Genomic DNA, 20,229 nt, shown 5'->3' with positions numbered 1-20,229 from the left:
GTACATACTGAATACTGAAATCAGAACCGGCACAATGCTTATCACTGCTGTTTCCATAATCCGTAGCCTCTTGTAAGGTCACACTGGCGTCATCCGGCAATGAGAGGTCTGGAAGAGATGACGTTTAGTGGAATATGTAAATGACTCTCACGGGCGTAGTCTTAGGATAGTGGATAAGGGCAAGGATTTTTAATCGAGTTCCTAGATTTTTTCAGGATCATCGATTCGTTTGACATTAATATTAAAAATATTAATACGTTTGACCCGTTTTTTTTTGTTTTTTTTTGTTTGTTTTTTTTTTAACTGTTACATCTTAATTAGGCCATACGGCCTGTTGAAGATTAATAAATAATAATAATAATAATAATAATAATAATAATAATAATAAGCTGTTAGTAGTAAATACCAGGATTAGTAGTCATATCCACATCCGAGGGAACGTCTAGATGGGAACTGATCATGTACACCAACTTAATGATAAATTTATCCAAACCAAGATCGACAACGAGAAGAAACCAACGTTAACGCACTTTTTGTTACGTGTTACGCGTATCGTTATATTGCGTTACGTTATGCTACGTTACGTTCATGTAGTAGTCGATTTTCTTCTAACCTTGCAAAAGTGAATTATCATCATCGTTTAATACTATCATGCTCGATTCGAATCGATCGATTTTGATCGATGGATTTCGGTCTCTCTTCTTCTCTACAATTTGCCTTTTCCAGTAGCGGGGAAAAAGAACAGAAATTAATGCAAAATCGGCACTGTCTCAGAACATAGTGAAGGATCCAAGCAAGCCAACGTAACGCTCTCACGGTATATTCTCACCACGTACTCCGCAGTTAACAGTAAAAATGATACTGCTTGTATTTGATCTCTATTTCTAGCGTTAATAACGTATATTTCATTTCATTTCAAACATTAAGCTAACCTAGTAACACTAAACTAACTACAGTTAGTTGTCACATTAGTCACAGGTGCAGAATTCGTACATTTTTAGCTCATTGGAAAGGAATCAAAGGTTTAGGTAAAAGTACGGACATGATTCGTAAAGAAAAACAGAGAAGAAGCTGAACGGAAATAGGAAAGAAAGAGGTTAAAGTCAAACCAGTCGTAACATACACTAAATCGACGCAAACAGCTTACCAAAGGACCATTGTTGGCATACTGCATACGTCGGAAGGTGGCAACAAAAGGATTACGAGAGCGAAAAGCGCGGGATTGGAAATAAAAGATAACGCAGGACAGTGTAATGATGGCGCATCGATGTTGTCCAACAGTAAACCAGCAATGAATGTTCGTTCCAGATAACACGGAAGTGTGGCGGAAGTGTACCCAAAAAACCCCAAAATTAATACACGCGTAAAATATTGTTGGACGCGTTCCAGTTTGGAGATCCACACTGCCTGAGAAGATCACCAAACAATACTTGCATATTCAAGGATAGGACGGATCAGACTACAATAGAGAGCCTTAACACAAGAAACGTCCCGTAGATATCGACACATTCTGCGTATAAGACCAATAGTCAACGGATTACGAGAGCGGGTAAATGAAAACATCTACCAGGACATTGATATCAGAACATTTATAGTTCTGAAAAGATGCAATTACACCATGTACGGAAGACACTAAGAAAATTCTGAAGGACCATAAAGTCGGACCCATATTGGTGACAGGAAGAAACATCTTTATGTCATCGGCATACAAGAGATGATGTCCTTCAGGGGGAAGAATATTTGGAACATCATTAACAAACATTGTAAACAGGAATGGACTGAGCATGCTACGTTGAGGTACTATAAACCAACTAACGATCATGCAAACTCTCTATAATCTCTTATAAACGAAAATACTTTCAAATCGTACGCCACGCCACTACCGAGCCGAACAGCATACAACCCGACTTCGTTAGATGAACGCTTGCTCCGGCGTCCCGTGCTGCGATTGCATATCCTTTTCTGTTTGTTCTGGGTGCGTCCGGTTCCTGCATGCACGTTCGGTTAGAGTTTTGCCTTTGCTAGCCCTAGCTCAATATCAACGTTGTATAATCGTGGCTCAATTTATGCGCGAGGGCTCCGCGGCGGTGCCTACCGTGGGTCCGTTTTGGGTTTTGGTTGGCGAATCAATCAAAGCGGAAAGGATGGATGGAAGATCACGAAAAGCGAAGCGCGCGAGCCTTCCAAACTCTCTGCTGGACAGGAAAGAGCAAAAAAAAGAGAGAAAAGAAGGGAGAGCGATAGGGAGAGGTGGATGAGGGGAGGAGGTTGAAACGGTGGTGCTATCAAGAGTGGCAGCTTAACATCATCATCATTTAGAATAAGTGTGGCTAATTTACATCCTTATGCAAAATGTATTGTAATTCCTGCTGTCGAATCGCTGCTTCCTCCCCGTTCCGTGCATCAATCCTGCACCCATCCAGTCCTGCGATAGATGCCCCCCCCCCCCCCCTGCTCGTCCAGAAGACGCACATACAGAACTGTAACCAGATAACACAGTAAGAGGGAAGGATTTGATCGATTTCTTCTCGCATACGTTGTGCGGCAGCATCGAGAGGGCGTATCTCATGATCTTGAATGTAGCGTTCCTCGTCCGTTCCTCTTTTTTTCGTTTCCTTTTGTTGTTGTTGTTGTATGTGTATGCTTTTGCTTTTTTGCTGAATGAGCGATCGTCACTAACGGTTTGGTGTAGTACCGCTTTGCGCGATCGTGTCCCGTGCCAATCGGAACACGTTCCCCATCAGCAAATCGGGCCGCAGCAGCTAACGGGGAATTGTGCTCGACGTGTGCTGCCGTGACACACGCCCCACGGCTGGCTGCATTCGAAATCTCATCCCCCCCACCCCCATTCTCCCCAGTTGCATTTGGGTGTTTTCGGCGCAAAGTGTGAGTGCACCAGATCGTCACTGCAACCGGCAACGGGAGCGGCAGAAACAAAAGGCCCCGCAATGCAAATCGTTTCGGTAACGGGGCTCGCGAACGAAATAACATTAGCGCACTCCTGCGCACTCTTCTTCCTTTACCACACACACACACATGCCTAGGCGTCCCTTGGCATCACGTTACGCGGTAGAGACGGAGTAGGGGGGCATTATATTTAACGTTGACTGTTTTTGGAGTGGCACCGATTGTTCGCGATCATGATCTTGAGCGCGCGGTGTGCGCGCGCTTGGGATGCACTGAGGGTGTTATGGACACACAACACACACATTAAGTTCACGCCCTTCGCTTGTCCTGGCGCCTTCCAGCCCGCATGCGCCCATCCCCGACCGTTTTCGGGGCGAACGTACCGGCCCAATACCGTACAGTATTTTCCCGTTTCCAGCGCCCGCTACCGTTATGTAAGTGCCGCGTGACTCATTGATTGACATGTAGGTATGCGGCGCGGAACAAGAGGGCCCTTGGTCCCAGCGATCGCAACCGGCCCCGTCATTGGAATCGTCCATTTATAGCAGGGCGAAAGGAAGGCGCACACGCGCCCGCACAAACAAACAGTAAAGTGAAAAAGAAAATTCAAGAGCCGCACACACACACACACTGACATTCAAATTACATGCAATGCTTGGGAATCGGGGTGGGGAAGAACAGCGAATTGGAATTGGCAATAGAACACATTTGATAATAAAATGCGAATACACGGTGGGGAGGAGAAAAGCGAAGCTTATTTGAATCCGTGAGGAGTGGCAGTACCTCCCCACACCAGTAACGGATGTACAGCCCGATCGCCGGACTTTCAAGGTGAAAAGGACGAAATTCGGAACTGGTCCAAAGGGAGGCCAGCCAACCAGCAACCGTTCTTCCAGGCAAAACAGAAGGCCCGGACACAAAAGACAAAAATAAAACCATCAGGTAACGATCACGGCACGGCCCGCGGCCCGGTTCGGGGGAAAGTGACGATCAACAGCAACCTGGGATGGAATACGGTGCAACTGCGGCAAACAAACACGGCATCCGGTATCCCGATGCTCCGGGTGAAAGTTAAGCAGCAGTTAGGCGCAGAACAAATGCTAATCGACACGTGAGTGGGCGGTGCTCCTCCCTTTTCGAAAGCAGCTCGAACACACACAAACAGGCGACAACATAGGCCGATGCTAATGTGCACGGGTTGTGGGTTTTTTTTTGTTGTTGCAGGCGAAGGAGAAAGCGTCGACGGTTTTATGTGTGTTTGCGTGTTGTGTTTGTCCGGGCACGTTTTGGAGGCTGCATTTGTGTCTCGGGTGGGCGGTGCAAGGGCAAACCGACTGCTCTCACAAAGGACTTCCTAGAAAATGGCTAGAGAGCAGTGGGTGCAAATGGTAGCGGCTGTTTTCATATGCATCACAGCTGGGATGGAAAGTGAGTTGATGCATTTGTTGCTGTGTTTCACTATCTGTTCTAAATCACAAACAACACCCGATTGTGTGTGTTTGGTTTCTATGCATGGACTTTCTTCCAGCAGTTAACGTTCGCGAAAGCGAAACATTCGTAATTCAATTAAAGTTATTCAAACAGGTTCTATTACAACTCACTATTAAAAATACGCAAATTCATATTAGAAATCATTGGCGTACCTTATAGGATTTTTCTTGTTATAGGAACCGAAGCGGATTCAATGCAATCCTGTTGGAATAACATTTTTCTAACAGGATTATGGGAAATTATATGTTCCAGAAAGGATGCCATCGAATCCACATTCCGTCACAACAGGACTTGAAATATGATAGCTTTATCATCAATGCACCGAAAGTTGCGAAAGTGTCCAGAAAGTGTGTCAGAAGTATCATAAGTCCTGAAACCTCCTGTAAGCAAAACTTCGCTCGCTTGAACGGGAAGCATTCTTAGTTAGTCTGTTGGTTGATGTCAACCAGCTACGACCATTGGCTGTGACGTATTACGAAGGCCTGTGACGTATTTGATTTACGTATATCGCACACCGGTTCATTTGGGATTCGAATGATGGGATTCGAATTTTACTTTGCAGGCTGCCTTGGTTAGACTTTGCGGTTTAGCAGTAGACCTATAATCAGTGGCAGATTAAGGGTATCGGGGGCCCTAGGCGGTAAGACGAGTTGAGGCCCCTGTAAATGGTAACTGATGACCGGGAGGTGGGAGATTAAACAGTCATCGATCATCGGTCACTAATACTCTGTCCACTTGTAGACATACGGCATACTACAGACTAGAGATCTTCGGAGCCCCTAAATCGGCGGGGCCCCAGGCGACCGCCTAGTCCGCCTACCGTTAGATCCGCCGCTGCCTATAATCTGTAATCTTTTGGATGTATGTTTACTCCATGGTCCAGTATTTGACGAAGTGGATGACATCTTAGCCTAACGCAACAAACCTTTATGTAACACGTCATTGTAGCAGCGCTTAATTTAAGCTTTTTAGGGACTATTGGAGGGTTATGGCCATTGGATTTCCAGTGTATATCTTGATCGACAGTAACACAAAACTTACGACGACGCAGCTCATGGCTGCGAGATCTGTTTGTTTACCAGTTTCGGTCTGTTCAATACTCCGCATTCTCCTTTTTAGTGTTTATTTTCCTACTCTTTTTCTCATGGAGAGCTTCTAACAAAGCGACATATATTCGAACTGTTATGCTTTGTAACGCTTACGCGTTATGAATTTAGTGTTTGATAGTATTGCTTGAATGAAAGGATTGTTTTGTTTCTCACCATGTTTCTCCTCGGGTTTTCGCTGCCCTACTGAAATGAACTCCGCTGCTTGTTTATTATTGTTATTAATTGTTTATGAATAAGTTATTAATAAGAGATAATCAACAATAATGATGGTAGTGGTGAAGTGTTATTCGATGACTTACCGAACCAAACAGACGATTGTAACGCATCGTTATTAGTATCTATCGACAGTAACACTTGGTAACGATTTGTCATGGTAGTTACATTGTTAGTGTTAACATTTACGATTATGCGTTACTAGTTCTGTTCGGGTTGCGTTACTTTTTCTTGATCGTTTATTTGAAAGTAACGCTCCGTGAAAGCATTACTAACGTTTTTTTTTTAAATTTATTTATGCGGTTTGCATTGCAATACTACTTTTTTGTTACAAAAATGAAAATTTAAATTAAATTTCATATGTGTTTCAAGTTTTTGCTTCTCGTAAGTAGCTCAATAATTTGAACAATAATATACAATTAATTATTCATTTATTCAAAATAATTCAACACGCGGAGCAGAACTGTTATACAAGCAGGAGAAGTGTGCTTTTGGTCGCTTCTGTCCGATTAATATTTTATTATTCCTCGACAGAATTGCTAATAGCGTAGACCAAAAAAAAGGGCATGCGGAAGAAAACAACAAAAATTACGTTCTTATCCTAGAAATGTTTTTGTTTTCAAACTTCCACTTCTCCTTCCTCCACGGAGCGGTTGAACACGTTGTTGGTGTTAGATCATCTTTTCGGCGGCATTTGGAATGCAAATTCTAGATCGGTAACATGTTTAAAGTAATTTCCTATTACAAAACAAGCGCCCACAACAGCACGTTGCGGATAATGTAATCACGGTTGCTTTCAAAAGTACAACCACTTACTACCAAAACTGTGCTGCGGTCGCCGCTGCTAGCACTATGCAGAGTGAAAGAGGCTCACGCAGCCCAGCCCGGAGCCGAGTGGAGATGCGTTAACAGCTTGAACAGAAAGCTTAAACGTAACGACAGCGGGTAGATAAGCAAACAAGAACAAGCGCCCGATCAAAGGAAATCAAATTCAACCGATTCGGTCGAATACGATCTGCATCGATTGTCTTTGACAGTGTCAAACCATGTGCCATTCAAATCTTTCGCATACGATAGCGCTCGTTCCAAGCAAGCATGATGCATGCTAATAGTAACACACATATCCGACTTGTTACGTGATGATCACGTTCAAGGCAGGGCTCGGATAACGCTATACCCGCTGCCCGAGCCGCTGCTAGCCCAGTTGTGCCATGTTCGATGCATGTTCGAGAAAACGAGGGACGCGATGAATGGCGGGTAGGTTGGCTCGAACATAACGAGCATGCTAGTGTGCTTGCTTGGATGTCGATCGTTTGGTAGTAGTAGCTGTGGTAGTAGCTACCGCATAACCGTGCCATTATTCAGATGTTCTGTTTGGGGGCGTGTGGCGCAATGCCAAACCGCGCGCATAACGATAACAGAGCTGGAATCGTTGGGATATGACTTAACTCTGTGGGAATAGTGAAATGTGTAGGACACGCGCGTAACGAAATCCCTCCCTCTCATCCGATCGATTGGAAGCTTTTTGTGATATCGTCGGTTTTGTTTTGTTTTTGGAACCAGCGAAATGGTGCTGTACTACATTTAAATAACATATAACACGGTATGCATTATGGGCAGACGCCACTGACTAGACCAGGCACTGTCGCGCCTCTAGGTCGGTGCATCGGGAAGTAGGATAGGCTGATATGGTTATATGGAATGGTTGTTTTAATTTATTGCATCAGAATATTAAACAAAGAGCGTGAATCTTACGCAAAGAGTATCCTATTTCATTGGCCGTATTAAGAGATCTATTTTGTTTTTATTTCTCACTTGTCAGTTTAATTGTTGCTTGCGTTTTTGTTTGTATAATTTATTTTTTTCTCAAATAATATTTAGAAAACGGTTTTTTAAGTCATGTTTACTTTATCTTTTGGTAACTAATATTTTATTTCATTTTGCTTTTACATAATAGACTAATTTATCAGCTTTTTTAATCTTCTCACAGGAGTTCTCATAGCTGTGGGACACTTTATTGGCTCTTTCATACGTGAAATGAACTTAATGTAATGTGAATTTGACCCTATAGCACCCTTGTTGGACAAATCTAACAGGAATTATCACGGAGCCTGTCTAAAAAGGGTGCCATAGAGTCCAATTTCATGTGAAGTTCACTTCCGATAAGAAAGAGTCAAGGAAGTGTCCCACAGCTATGAGAACTCCTGGAAAACCCTGTATGATTATTATACTCATGATTAAAAGCATTGGCAGCCATCCGCAAAAAAAATGATGATAAATGGTTACTGAAGTATTCCCAAACATACACAAAATGATGGAAAAGCTGGTTGATTCTAGTTCGTTCTTATTTATTTCTGGGAAACGTGAAGAGAATTAAGGGAAGTAGAACTAATACAGTGGAACCCCACGATAACGAGTTTGATCCGTTCCAATCCGTTCCAACTCGTTATGCGAAAAACTCATTATGCGGCAGGCTCTTTTTCATACTCAATTTGTATGAAAATTGAAATTATTGGTGAAATTAAGTCAATACACCTCACACTTGTGAAACACACGTTTGTTAACGAGGTACACTACACACTAAAATCCACGTCCTGCTCACTTCCTCGGTCGAAGCCGTTGAGATCCTCCAATATTGTCAAATAGTAAGGAAGGAAATGGAGCAATTAAACTGAAGACACTCAGGCCTATCGACATATATGATAGGCCTGACTACCTCACTACTACTACTACTTACTCCACATGTCGATAAGCGCAGTAACACTCTCAGCTCGGCCATCATCTGATCTGAAAAGTGTTATCTGGACATGGAGTGGACGCGGCCACGGTTCACCCCGGCTTTTTTCGATTTTTGTATGATCTCACGTACGTATTGGAGTGACAGTGGGCGTTACAGGATTTTCCAGGAGTTCTCATAGCAGTAGGACACTTTATTGACACTTTCGTTCGTGAAATGAACTTCATGTGTTGGGAATTGGATTCTATGGCACTCGTTTGGGACAAATCATATAAGAATTTTAAAGGATCCTGTCCAAACAGGGCTCCATACTGTCCAATTTCCATCATGTGAAGTTTATATCCCATCAGAGTCAAGGAAGTGTCCCATAACTATGAGAACTCCTGGAAACCCCTGTAAAGTGTCACCTCTCTTACATTTTTGCTTCACACTTATACACTGCGTCGTTTGGGAATAGCTTGATATTTAACGATTCTTAGTATTGAAACTCACAAAATGGTCACGATTTATTCTCTCTCTTTCTCTCTCTCTCTCTCTCTCTCTCTCTCTCTTTCTCTCTCTCTCTCTCACACACGATTTCTTATCGGGAACACACATGATATTGCTCATTGTGCGAGAATTTACTCGTTGAGAGGGGTATCAGCAGAGCATTTACATTTGCTGTACTAGCTTTTGCAGGTTTACATCGCATTTAGCTCTAAACAAATATATTCTTAATCCATTAGTGTTTTTCTTCTTTAATATCTCGTACCCTACAACACAGTGCATTATTATCGCGTTTTATCAAAATTAAGTTCGTTTCGGCTTTTCACAGCTCCTCTGGCTTGTTTATCCGTGTTTTGCGTATCTTATACTTCACCTACTATCCCCAACACAGGGCACGTGTAATGCAAAACCACTCATAGCAAATTGAGAGATAAATAATTAATTACTTCCTTGCAATAACAACATTGTTTGCGGTAAACAATCTCTCAAAGAAGCAAACTAAAAGCGTAACTACCTACTTCTCAGCACGGCGTCATATAACCCAGCGCTCACCTACATTTAACATAGGTCAGAAACGGTAAACAAAAAAAAACGGGAGGGGAAAAACCCCGTGGACCAGATTATGAAAGAAACAGATCAGCATGGAAGCATAAAGCAAAGGCGTAGGACAATAAAACAAAATTCAAAACAACTGCAACTCCCAAACCCTAACCCCCCGCTGTTTGAAGTCGGACAAGACCCAAATAAACAAAACACACACACACACAATGCAGACACAAGATAAAATTAGGGCGAGAAAGGCAAAAGCAAAACAACAAACGGTGGCATCCCCCCTCCGCACACCCGAACCTCAAAAAAACAATACAAAACGAAATGGGAGAGAAAAAAATGGTGGATGGTTGAGGGGGGGATGGTTTGGAAAAACCCCATCCCAAAAATAAAAAATAAACACATGGTATTTAAATCGAATTTGTCAAGCCAAACACCTTGTTTCCCAAAGTGAGCTGCCGGGCAGAGCCATAGCCCGAAGTGAAAAAGCAGTGCCCCGTCCGTCCGTTCCGCCGATCGTTCTCACTACGCTACGGTCGGAGCGCGGCTTTCTGCAGCGCTTCACAATCTCCATGGCGACGCGCAGTAGCTGTTACGGCGTTGAAGGGAAGGAAGGGAGATGCCCAATTTATGGATTGAGGTTCTGACCCAGCGCACACACACACACACACACACAGTGATCGCATCTGGTGACGCTAGAAACTTTATACCATCCCGCTCAGGTCAGCGGTTGGGTGTGGGAATAGTGGAAATACACAGTTTCGCGTACGGTAAAGAGCCCACTAGGTAGGTGTAGTGTGTGGGGTGTTTGGTTGGGTATTTTTGTTTTTTTTTTTAATAGTGTTTGTGTGTATGCGTTCGTGTGAGAGTGTATCCATTCCATTCGGGGCGGCAGCACACCAACTCAAAGGTCAACGATATGCAGCTTCTAGAAGGCCCAGCTGCCGCGGACCGGGTTCCACCTGAAGACGACCTGAATCATAAGGTCCCCTCCTCCTTCCACCCGTGCATAAGCGACATGCAAATCTGGGCCGGCTTCGGGGTTGGTTTCGTTCGCACTTTTGCTAGCGCTTAGAGAGAGAGAGAGCGCCTCTGCCGCCACTTTCTATGCATTTCCTCAGAGAGCGTCTAGCAGCCGCCTGCAACCATTTTGCAGATGGAGTTCAGCCGCTTTTAATTAACAATCACTTGCAGGTCTCATCACACCGATCGAGGATGTGGCCGGGTTTGCGAGCCATCCCTTTCTCTTACTCTCACTCTGTGTGTGTGTGTGTGTGTGTGTGTGTGTGCCACTTTTTTTTCTTCTTTCGATCGCTAATGCGAACGTGCTGCAACCCGTGCGCCAAAGTTTCCGCCTTTGCATTTGCAAAATTTCCAGCTGTCAGACCTGAGGGGTGTGAAATATGCAATGGGATTTATGGAATGGTTTGCCCTACGAGCGCGCGCGCGCTCGCCCTCAAAAGCTCGCCGTCAGCGTCGAAAGTCGGAAAGAGGTCGGACGCACGGAACTTGACTTCGATCGGGTGACCGTTTCTCGATCTTTCGCCTTTTTGCAGCCGTGCAGTGGCGGGTGCATTGGCGGTACAAGTCCGGCGAATGCAAGGCACACTCCCGGCCCGTGTGTGTACGTGCGGGTTGTGTGGCACCCCCACGGGACACGGCTGCAGCTATGTAAATGTTTCTGTGTTTGCCCGCGGCAAGTTAACGGCAGAGCGAGCCGAGCTTTTATTCAGGCACACTTTCTCCATCGAACCGAACTGGCCATATAGGAGGGGCCCTCCTTTTGTGTGCACTCGCAGTGGCTGGGTCCTTTCGAACGTCACACGGGGCTTTGGGCCCCGCAAGGCCCGGGGCGGGCGGCTCATTAATAATGGACGCACTTTAGCTACGGCTGGCGATCGGTGGCCGGTGGCGTTGTGGCCGGTGCTCGCCACGAACTGCGTCGTGGTGGTGCCAGTGGCAGCAGCCCCGCCAACTAGCGCCCCCCCCCCATTCCGATGCGCGGCCCCGTGTGTGGCCATGTGTGTGTTTGTGTGTGTGTGTGCAGCTGGATTGCGAATGCAAATAGGTTAGGTTAAGTGAAAACAATTCCACTGACCGTTGGCTGCTGCTGCCGCCGCCGGCTGGCCTGGCCTGCCCTAGGCTCGGAGGGGGTTGGCGGGTCGGGCCAGGCAAAGCAGTGGGCTGTGCTGCAGCTTCGGCGCCACTGTGCCCAACGGGGTTAGTCAAAAATGAAGCAAAATAGACTGCAATAACCCCCTCCCGCGCAACCCTTCATGCCTCTATCAGTTCACTCTCCCACCCTATTCTCTACGCCGCAAACGGTGCTAGAGAGCGCTGCAGATAGAGCGATCTCGAACCCGTTGCCCTCTCATCCCGCACACCCTCTACCAACGTTGGTAGAGGTACAAAGGCAACAACAGCAACAACAACAACAACAAAAAACGGGGACGGTAAATCACGGTTACATACGTACGCTGCGGGACGCGCCGTCGTCAGCACAGCGGCCAGCCCAAAGCGGTTCAATCAGATACGGAAGCCGGACCTCATTTTAATTCTAATAAGTGTAAGAGCGTCCTGAGGTGTAAAGCGGGACTTGTCCCGGCTGTGGTGGAATGGGGCCAGGGTGTACAATCTGTCTCTCTCTTTTTCTCTCTCTCCCTGACCAGTTTTGGGGTGCTGTCGAAAGTGGAGCACATACCGAGAGGAGAAGTAAAAAAAACTCACCCGAAAAATAGCTGAATATTGCTTACGGATGGAGACGCCTGGTTACTGGTGCTCCGTCGGCGTATCGGTCACATGTGCAGAGGCGTTTTTTTTTTGTTTTGGCGTTTTGTTTTGCGCGACAATGTTTTACGCACCAGTGTAACGCTGATACACGCTGATGGGCTCCTCCACAGAACCGTTAAGCAATGCGCGTAGCGTATGAAGCCGCCGCAAAAAAATGGTCGATTTAACGTACCGGAATGGATTTTTAGATTTGTTGGTTATAATAATAACACAAACACGTACTCCCGTTTCTATTTCACCGTGTCCTAAAAGGGGGGGAGAGGGAAGGGTAAAAGGGCAAGCAGTGGTGGAGAGCAGAAGAAGACAAAAAGAACACACACACAACCGGCACTTTACATTGCAAATGGCAAACTGTTGTTTCGGTTCAACACCGCAACAGTTACTTTCGATTTGCATGTGCAACGGAGTATTTGAGGCGGTGAAGCGACGGGAAGAACAAATCCGTAAGGGGATGTGGCAGGGTGTGCGTACCAAAGTGGTGGCAAAATGGGCGCCGCGTGTGTGTGTGTGTGGTTGGCCCGGGCTAACGGTTTGTGCAACGGGGTTTACGCTGCTGAAACACCAGCAATGGGGAAAACACGGTACACATTCGGCAGGGACAGGTGAAGCTAAAGGATGCTACCGACAGGGCAATAGGGCAAGCGATTGGGTAGAAAAACGTGTCCATAATTGCTGAACAACACGGAAACGTGTGAGGATGTTTAATTTTGCTAGCCACTAGCTTCTTTTCAGCGCACATCACCATGGATATGGTTTGACGGAAAGCGCAAAGCTGTGCACGACAGGATTAAAGATTCTCGCATGTCAAAGATCGATACTGCGCTGTTACTACTTGCTTTGAACTAGCTACCTGTTTGCGTACATTAATATTTTTACTTTACCCTTCTATTGCGTTGAGTGAACCGTAAAAAAACCTCTTTTATCACTTCTTTCTTTAACAAACTACTTGAACTTGAAATTGATCTCCAATTGTTCCAATGCAATGTCCATATAAGCTCAAAGAGTTTCAAAAAAGATTACGTTTTATTAAGAACTAACAACCACGTCCTATTGCTTTAAAAGAAAGGCTGATGTTGGTTTTTCAGGGTTTTAAAAGTCGGTTTCAAATGTAAACATTGTTATTCGCCGCATGCACAATGTAGTTCCACATCTATCTGACATTTCGTTTCTATCACAATAATTTTTAATTTCTCGAGCATGTTTTTCAACACGATTCAAGCTGGATTGAGTGTGATAATTCTATGTTATGTGTTGAAAATCATGTGTTGAAACTGTTATTTTTATTTTGAAACAAGTAAACCATTTGACAGCTGTTGAAAAACATCTTGGATGTGGCGAATAACAATGTTTACATTCGAAACTGACTTGGAAAACACTGTACACATCTTATGTGTCTATATATACATAAGATCTTGAATACTTATAACTCGAGTAAGTAGTTTCGAAATGAATAAACTTTGAATAGCTGTCAAGTGTTATGAAGAAATATGACTTTAATGACTCTTAAAACCTTTTCCAAAAATTAAACTAGTTTGATTGTTAAATACAGTGAAATCTGTCTAAGATGAATCTTCATGGGATCGTCAGCTTAGAGAAATTTTCATGTCGAGGAAAACTGATGAAGGTGTTGTTATGAAGTATCCCAGAAACCACGGGAAAAAACATGACATCCTTTGACCAATATTTTTATGAACTATCATCCAAAAATTCATCTTAGAGAATTTCGGATGCCAAATTGCATATGCAGCTTGAAGGATGTTCGTTTTAGGGAGATATTCATCGTGTAGAGACATAAAATGTATGGAATATGACGGGACCATCAAAATGTTCATCTTAAAGAAACAATTCGTCTTGAATTGTAACTACATTCGGACAGCTCGACACTCCAGCACAGCCTAGACGAATTTAGCAATTGGTGCTCTGCGAACTCGCTAGCCTTGTGTGTCAATAAGTGTTGCGTGATTAGTTTTACTCGTAAAAAAGACCATATCAAGCGAGACTATAATCTTGACTCGTGTATAATCCCACGTAACATAGAAACTAAGGACCTCGGTACTATTCTTGACTCATCACTCTCCTTCCGTCAACAATATTCGTACGTCATCGACAAAGCATATCGGCAGCTTGGTTTCATTCATCGTCTGACATCTGATTTTAATGACCCTTTCTGTTTAAAACAACTGTTCGTCGCCTTAGTCCGGTCCGTACTTGAATTTAATGTTGTAACATGGTCTCCGCACACTAACAACTAGTCCACACGAATTGAGCGCATTCAGAAAAAAATCACAAAAATAGCTATAAGAACCTTACGGTGGAACATGGACCAGCCTCTAACCTATCAAACTAGACGGCTTCTTCTAGGATTGCAGTCCTTAGAGAGACGTAGGGAGGTAGCACAAGCAGTTTTTGTAGCAAAATTAATAAAATGCGAAATTGATGCTCCTGAGCTTCTCTTTAAAATCAATTTGTACGCCCCTGACCACGCACTACGTCCCCGAAATTTTCTGATCAAAATAGACCGGACCCGTACTTACAGAGGAGCTCATGATCCAATTATTTCAATGTGTAAAGCTTTCAATAAGTTCTACTGCTTTTTTGACTTCAATATTACCGTTGCCACGTTTAAATATTCATGTCTGTTATCAAATATATAGCAAGTAAGGTTATTTTAAGTACAACTTTATTTTAATATTGCAAAGGGCCCTGCGCGCGCCACGCAATTATCTTCAATAAACATCTTAGACAGATTTCACTGCAATCATTTTGACTTTGAATACAACTACATAATATTCACAATATACAAAAAAGAACCCGAACAAACATGAAAAAAAAACAATGCATAAGAAATAGTGAGAGAAGAGAAAGAGAAGAAAAGAAAAACAAAATAAGATAAATTAATTTAATACTGTTAAACTACAACAAGAGAGCTTCATGGCTTAGAGTTAGAAATAGAAAAGCTAAGAAAGAAAACGTATCTATTCGTTATTATTAAGAATAAGATAAGTAAATTATAATAATAAATAAACATAGAATAGGAATCTGGATGTTTCCTTGGTCACTCTAATCTTCATGCAATAATTAATGTTTTTGCATATAAATGCTTATGTGATAGCACTATAGCACATAAAGAGCTTAAATCTCCTTTCACATGGACAGGATCTTTAACAAAACAAACGGGTGAATATCAAATAGGGAATAATAATCATTGATTCATCATTAAGATATTTACAAAAATAAGAGGATGTGCTTAAACCCTTCTTTCCTTGATAGAAGGCCCATCGGGCAGGCATGAAGGGATTATAACCGAAGGCGTAATGGGACTTCAGAGAAAAAAAAAACTAGAATATAGTTGTTATTCATCTTCATTTGTTAACGCACATGCATGTTGGAATGTCTCAATTATCGCTAGGAACTATATCAAACGCTGTATCTCCATCTGAAAAACGCCATTAGTAGCACGCCGAATTTTAACACAATTTGTGACGTCCACTTTGAGCAGTGCACCTACGTCATCTTGATCGTCCCAATACAAAGCCAACCGCCCGAGTACCCCGAAAAAAATTCCGGAAGGCTCAAAGTTTGCACTGCACACCGCGGTGTGCGGTACGCGGAGGAGATTCGAATATCGAATCGATCTGATTGGCTCGACTTAACTCCGTCACGCAAAGCCATAGGTTCTTTCTCTCTCTCTCCTCTTCCTCGCGCAAGTGGGCAGAAGGGTCCTCTCCGGGCCCAGCTTCTCACTCTGGCTGGAAGACGAGCGTACGAGCGGCCCCCCAATTTGCATACCATCCTCAGTATAAAAGGGCACCGGATTGATCAAGCAGCGTATCAAATCGACACGATCGCTTCAACCGTGAGCAGCTCATCCCGATCAGCAGCTTCTCGTTGTTCGCTTTCTCTCTCTCGCTCTCGATTGGAGTGTGCTTTGCGTGACGAGTGTGTACGATCGTGTGCGTGCGGTGGTGTTTATGTGGATACGTGCACGTGTACTAAGGTGTTAGTGCGTGTTCTACACTGTTACCTTTGAGTGTGTATGTGTGTGCTGGTGCGTGCTCATTCAGCTTGAAGCAAGAAGTGTACGAACATATTTCGTGTGTACGCGTCGATCGAAAAGAAGAGTGCGATCAGCGTTTACGGTCTACTACCGCATACTAACTACTACTGCTACTACTACTACTACACTATGGATCGTGTAAGCGTAACGCTATTAAGCTCCAGCAGCACAGCCTACCTGATGGTGAGCTGCTTTCTGCTCACGCTGCTGATGCTGCTGCCCGAGCTGAAGCAGAAAGTGATCCTGCGCAGTGAGGTGCTGCAGGCGCTCCGGCAGCTGATCGCCAGCGTTGGCGTGACGTTCGGCACGCACGAGGACGAGCCGGTTGGGGCCGCCAGCCACGCGCTGGAGAAGCCAGCACCCGGGCCCAAAAACTATCCCATCATTGGGGCGCTCAAGGAGCTGAACGGGTACGAGGTGCCGTACCAGGCGTTCAGCGACATGGGCCAGCGGTACGGTCCCGTCACGGCCCTGCGGCTCGGCTCGGTCAACGCGGTCGTCGTGAACGGGTTCGAAAGCATCAAGGAGGTGCTGATCAACAAGGGTCAGCACTTTGACAGCCGGCCCAACTTCCGCCGCTATCAGCTACTGTTTTCCGGCAACAAGGAAAACTGTAAGTAACTGTCCGCATTCGACTGCGCCCTGACCTGTCTCTGTGGTGTGATTTTAATGTCGAATTTGCCTCTCTCTCTCTCGCTTCAGCTCTTGCATTCTGTGATTGGTCGGAGGTGCAGAAGGCGCGCCGCGACATGCTCGTGCCCCACACCTTTCCCCGCAACTACAGCGGCCGGTTCGACGAGCTGAACACGATCGTGGTGGACGAGATTGGGCAGATGTTGGGCTCGGTCCAGCACGGTACCACGGTCGCAATCAAACCGCTCGTGCTGTCGATCTGTGCCAACGCGTTCTCGCAGTACTTCGGCAGCCACCGGTTCGAGGTGGAGGATCCGCGCTTCCAGCAGCTGGTGCGCAACTTCGACCAGATCTTCTACGAGGTGAACCAGGGCTATGCGGCCGACTTTCTGCCGTTCCTGTTGCCGCTGCACCGGCAGAACCTGCGCCGCATGGACCGGCTGGCGGAGGAGATTCGCACCATCATCCTCGACACGATCATCGGCGACCGGTACGAGCGGTGGGGCGAGGGCAGCGAGCCCCGCGACTACGTCGACAGCCTGATCGAGCACGTAAAGGCGGGCCGCGGCCCGGCCCTCGAGTGGGAGACGGCCCTGTTCGCGCTGGAGGACATCGTCGGCGGCCATTCGGCGGTCGGCAACTTCCTGGTGAAGGCGTTCGGGTACATCGTGCAGCACCCGGAGGTGCAGCAGCGCATCCAGGCCGAGGCGGACGGTGTGCTGGAGCGGCACGGCCGGCAGGTGATCGAGCTGACCGATCGGGCCGAGATGCAGTACACGGAGGCGGTCATCATGGAGGCGCTTCGGCTGATCGCGTCCCCGATCGTGCCGCACGTCGCCAACCAGGACAGCCAGATTGGAGGTAAATATTTCTTTTCGTTTTATAAGGCGGTTTGCACTTCTAAAACCAAAATAAATATTTAAGGTTACACCGTGGCGAAGGATACGCTCATCTTCCTGAACAACTACGACCTGAGCATGTCGCCGGCGCTGTGGGACGAGCCGGAACGCTTCCGGCCGGAGCGCTTCCTGCAGCAGGGCCGGCTGGTGAAGCCGGACTTTTTCATCCCGTTCGGTGCGGGGCGCCGCTCGTGCATGGGCTACCGGATGACGCAACTGCTCAGCTTCTCGATCATCGCGAACCTGCTGCGCGCGTACACGATCGCCCCGATCGCGGGGCAGGACTATCGGGTGCCGGTCGGATCGCTTGCGATGCCGGAACAGTCGTACGTCTTCAATGTGACACCGCGCAGCTGCTGCTGCTGAAGCCCCGCTGCCTGCAGTGACGGACCATCCAATACTCAACACAGAAACATTGTGCCTTTCCCATGATCGACTGTAAGGTTTCGGGAAGGCTAGGGATGGGGCAGATCGTTAGACGGGCAGGGGAGCGTGTGCCATTTGCATTTGCAGCCGCACATTTCTCCATCACCGACGATACAGAACTGATTAGTCGCCGTGTGTGTGGAAGGAAGAATGCGGATCTTGCAAAAAAAGGCGCCCCAGGGTCACGGACAGCTGAAGGGTGCGTACCGACGCTGACGACGCGTGCAGGATGAGGTTGTATTGTGAAATTATGTTAGTATTTTATTTTTTTTTGCCTTTAACTGTAACTTTCCACTCCATTCGTGTGTATTTATATTGAAACCTCCCCCTTCCCCCCCCCCCACTCTCACTTGTGTATATTACGGTAACAGGCCCTCAGGTGCACTAGGGCTGAACTCCTTTGTACCCAGGTGCATCGAGGAGCATGCAAACCATGTAGGTTGCTCACTGTTATGTTATAAAATGGCCATTTGCTTTGCTGTGATGAAGTAGAGAGGAATGAGAGGAAAAGGAAGACAGGACCTCGGCAGCAGGAAGTAATCTATTCGAGGGAAACAAACGAAAAAAACAACAGTGAGTTCTTCCAGGCTTAGCGTTAAGGTGGTGTAGAACTTTGCAAACTGATGTCCAGATGTGTAGAGATGCAGAGATTACTCCTTCCCTCTCAGCAGGTGCTGGTGCAGCAAGTGTCGGCACAACAAAACTGATTAGCGTGTAAGAATAGGCTGATGAAACGGAGTGACTGAGTGTGTAGACGTTGTGTTCCGATGCGGTACAGGACGGTATCGAACTATACAACAGAACTTACTTGCAGAGATCACGTGTTTCGGGTGCGAGCCAGGGCACAACACAACAGGCCAACCTGTTTGTTTGTTTGTTTGTTTTTTTATTAGTAAACTCCACGGTACGACTGCCAAAGAGTACTGCTTGAAGTCGGTTGGTCAATGGATAGGAGTTGTAACGCACATAGGAATTGAGGATAGATAATGATTGGAAGCTGCGAAATCGTGAAAGGATTGGAACGAAGGAACACAACGGCGGAGGATACCGTCGAGTCAATCGGTAATGTTATTTCAGCTAGGAAATGTTTAGATCAATGATATATCATCCCTTAGAGTAATAGGAATCATTTCATTTATACATACGCTATATAAAATCGATTGAAAATCAAGATTATGTGGTTTGTTTGTTTTATTTCTTCTTGCATGTGCATGACAAGTTCACCGGATTTTGAAGAACTTGACTGACTGAACGACTGAACAGCTGGTCGTCGAACAGATGAATGGTATTGAAATTGGGGAGCAACTCCTCTTTCCCCCTTATTGGGGCAACTTGAAAAAGGAGAAGTTGAATGGTAGAATCCCATCTCCATACATGTCACCAACCCTCGGATGGGAGCAAAAGACTTGCACAGATCCTGCATACTTTTCATTCGAAACCTTCTTCAGTGGCAGGACCACAAAAACAGAAAACTTTGATCAATTACCGGTGCACTTAAACCACAAAATCAGCTTTCAGAGGCTTTAAATGTGTCGGGATTATGACGGAATGCTGACGGGTCCGCCAAATGCCCTACACTAACAAATTCAGACTTACGGAGTCTGTCAGATTTCAGATTTTTAAGTCGTCCAAGTTTGCAGCTATCTAGGGTCAAAGGTCAGCAACGAAAACATCATGCAAGCTGAGGTGTGCGCAAGAATGCTAGCTGCCAAACCGGTCATTCTGTAGCCTCAGAAAGCAGTTATCGGATTTTTCGACCCGTATGTGTGAAAGGACAATGGAGGAACCGATAAAACGACGAACCAGACGAGAAAGATGTACGACTTTCACTTCTATTTGGCGTAAAGGAGAAAGTCTGAAAAGTGGATTTAACTGTCTACAACGACAGATGGGACATGGTTAGACCAAGATCATGGGACAAGAAGACGTGGT

At 45.6% G+C, this 20,229-nt stretch overlaps 1 protein-coding gene across 1 annotated transcript; it reads left to right on the top strand.

Moving 5' to 3' along the window:
- Positions 1–15,907: 15,907 nt before the first annotated feature.
- Positions 15,908–19,470, top strand: LOC1275527 (cytochrome P450 307a1). Its single transcript, XM_061659768.1, has 3 exons — positions 15,908–16,952; positions 17,042–17,833; positions 17,897–19,470. The coding sequence occupies exons 1-3, from the start codon at positions 16,469–16,471 to the stop codon at positions 18,235–18,237; spliced, it is 1,617 nt and encodes a 538-aa protein (XP_061515752.1). The 5' UTR covers positions 15,908–16,468; the 3' UTR covers positions 18,238–19,470.
- The last annotated feature ends 759 nt before the right edge of the window (positions 19,471–20,229 follow it).

Source organism: Anopheles gambiae, chromosome 3, assembly GCF_943734735.2.
Source record: "Anopheles gambiae chromosome 3, idAnoGambNW_F1_1, whole genome shotgun sequence".
Lineage (NCBI taxonomy): Eukaryota > Metazoa > Arthropoda > Insecta > Diptera > Culicidae > Anopheles > Anopheles gambiae.
This window is presented reverse-complemented; position numbering and strand designations above follow the sequence as displayed.